This window comes from Gossypium hirsutum, chromosome A09 (assembly GCF_007990345.1).
Source record: "Gossypium hirsutum isolate 1008001.06 chromosome A09, Gossypium_hirsutum_v2.1, whole genome shotgun sequence".
In the NCBI taxonomy this organism is placed as follows: domain Eukaryota; kingdom Viridiplantae; phylum Streptophyta; class Magnoliopsida; order Malvales; family Malvaceae; genus Gossypium; species Gossypium hirsutum.
In genome coordinates this window covers 84,069,643-84,072,572 of record NC_053432.1, presented here as the reverse complement: position 1 = coordinate 84,072,572, position 2,930 = coordinate 84,069,643, and the positions used below count along the sequence as shown (strand labels likewise).

Here is a 2,930-nt window from a genome sequence, read left to right as displayed (position 1 = left end):
ATTTTGTGTGTCACATCAATTTTTAAAACTAGAAATAAATAAAATTTCTAAACAATATAAGAATAATTTTCATCTTATTCTAATTTTAAAAAAACCATTTTTTAATAAATAAAACAAAATGAAATCTATACTGAAACATAATCTAATATGTGTATCCTAATGTAATAAAATATTATGCTAAATCTAAATATATTTGATCCGTCGTAAAACAGCTTCTTTCATAAAAAGGGGGGGGGGGGAAGAGAGGCGCCCTAAACCCCACTTCTTTTTAAACACACTCGCTTCGTGCTTCTTTCTCTTCCTTCTCTTCTTCAACTCTTTTTTTTTTCCCTTTTATTTTTATTCTGCATGTAAGCATTGTTCTTATCTAGCTCTTCTTTTTCCCTTTAATCTATATTTCTTTTCAGTTCTTTGGGGTGGTACATTCAAGAAAAAAAAAGCAGTGAATTTTTTTTTTAAAAAAGTGGTTATTTGTTATTAGATGGAAATTTTTCAGACAAATATTGTAATTACAACATCTCTGATGCTCCTGAGTTCGGTCGTTTTTTCAGACAACACCATCACCACTTCAAGCACGACATCAAAGTACCAGATCGAGTGCACCATGTGTTCATCATGTGAAAATCCATGTCAGCAAACTCCATCGCCGCCACCACCATCTCCACCGCCGCCTAAACCATCTTCACCACCACCTACAGTTCCTAACCCCAACTACTGCCCACCCCCTCCTTCTCCACCCACCTCCAGCGGTGGTGGAAACTACTACTACTCTCCACCACCACCTTCTCAATCCAGCGGCGGAAATAACTACTACGCTCCACCACCACCCGGTGGTGTCATTGGTGGCATGTACTACCCTCCACCAACGTACAAAAACTACCCAACGCCACCACCACCCAACCCTATCGTCCCTTACTTCCCTTTTTACTACCATACTCCGCCACCACCGTCAGAGGCGAGAAGCTTATCATCAACAGTCCATTGGCTTTCTATTTTTATTTCCATGTTGGGTTTTTTCCTTTCTTTCTTTTAATATTAAAAAAATGTAATTAAAGAAGAAAAGATGGTGAAAATAAATGTAGAAGATTTGCAGATCTGAAGAAGCCATTGCAGGGATGAAAAAAAAAAAAAGGGAACTGAGAAATTTCTGAAGATATATGAAGTAATAATATTTTTCTCTTCCTTTTTTTTTTAATATTTATTTTCTTCTTATGATGTAGATTTTATCCTTTAATTTTTGGTTTTATGATCATTTTTGTATCTATTTTCGTTCCATATTAATGTTTAATTACAAACTAATAAGCAAGTTTAGTTCATTTTCACAATGCTAGCTTTTTTTCTCAGTTGTAGTTAATAGCTTAGGTTAAATAGTTGGTTAATAATTATATATATATATACACACTCTTGAGCTGCCTTTCATAAAAGGGTTTCATTGAATAAGCATCCAATTTTACTTGCTTCAATCCCTTTAAATTTCAATTTGAGATTTAATCCCTCTAAATTAATTTAGCATAAATTGATAATTTATTTAATTATTATCATTTAAATAATCACATATTATTTGGTTACATAATTAATATTACATGAAAATTTAATAATTTTAAAGTTTTATTTCTTTTTTCAAATAAGAGATCATATTATTAATTTGGACCTTTTCATGATTTCGAACATTAAAAAAAAAAGTTAGTATTGAATTATTTTTAACATGTGTTAATATTTGATGCATTAATGATGAATCTACACCATTAAATCATTTTATTTTTATTTTTTATAAAATTATAATCATTGACATAATATATAATAAATTATTATAATCAATCAAATATTTATTTTTTAAAAGAAATAAATAATGGTACAACAATGAATAGTTTAATTCAACTTTTCTTTGCTTTCCACGATGGTACATTCCTTCAAAGGTCTACCATCATCCCTTTACTTTACCATACTTCCATGTGAGAAAAAGTGGGTTGTAGTATTTTATTTAGGTAAATTATACCTGTCATCTTTAAAATTTCAATAAGTTTACATTTCAGTTATTAATTAAAGAAAATTTAAATTTATTATTAAATTATTTGATATTTTATTTAAATTATTTGTTAAAAAAATTATTTTATAATTATTTAAAATTAAATAATTAAAATATAAATTTACTAATTATCAAAGAATTAAAAAAAAAACTTCGTGGATAGTGAAATGAGTCATATCCACTTAAATATAACCATAACTACCCAAAATTGATGGCTCATAAAATGCCACATCTCTTTTTCACAAATATTGAAGTTAAATATTGTTTTGAAAGAAAATTTATTATGAAATGTTTACTAAAAAAAAGAATATTACGCATTAAAAATCATTTCAACCCTTAAAATTCAAAAGTATATTTATTAAATTCATACTTAATTAATTATTTTTATTAGTTTATCTTGGTAACGCCTATTTAAAAATTTCATTATAATGAGATTCGGTAAATATTTTTATATCAATGATTAAAATAAAAAGAAATTCACCATTCATCGTATTTAATATTCGTGTTATGTCAAAAAATGATCGAGTGCGGAAGGAAACAGGGTGGGGACAATCAACCAAAATGTTGATTATCTCTTTTTGTTTGTTATTTTGTGGGAATAAGATTGAGAATCCTAAAGGCAATTAAATTAGCTGGATGGCATGTAATGGGTCCAAACCATTAGGCTAAAGGGTATCCTATGAAGATTGGAATGCCAAGTCTCCCACAATCTTATTCAAATTTTTATTAAATTTAAAATTAAATTGGATAATTTTTTTAATGAGATAAGTTTTTTTTTACCATTTAAAAAATTGAAATTCAAAATTTTATTTAGGATAAATTGAAATTTTTATCACTTGATTTACCAATTTGATAAAAAAGAAGAAGATAAAATTAACATTTATTTTTTGAACTTGATAATTTT

General features: G+C 27.7%; 1 protein-coding gene across 1 annotated transcript; it reads left to right on the top strand.

Annotated features, from left to right (window-relative positions):
• The first annotated feature begins 201 nt into the window (after positions 1-201).
• LOC121206412 (leucine-rich repeat extensin-like protein 3) lies at positions 202-1,094 on the top strand. The gene has a single exon (XM_041077334.1). It carries the CDS (start codon positions 482-484, stop codon positions 1,031-1,033), a length of 552 nt encoding a protein of 183 aa, XP_040933268.1. The 5' UTR covers positions 202-481; the 3' UTR covers positions 1,034-1,094.
• The last annotated feature ends 1,836 nt before the right edge of the window (positions 1,095-2,930 follow it).

Coding starts and splice junctions, on each gene's coding strand:
- LOC121206412 (XM_041077334.1), top strand. CDS start 482: ATGGAAATTTTTCAGACAAATATTGTAATTACAACATCTCTGATGCTC.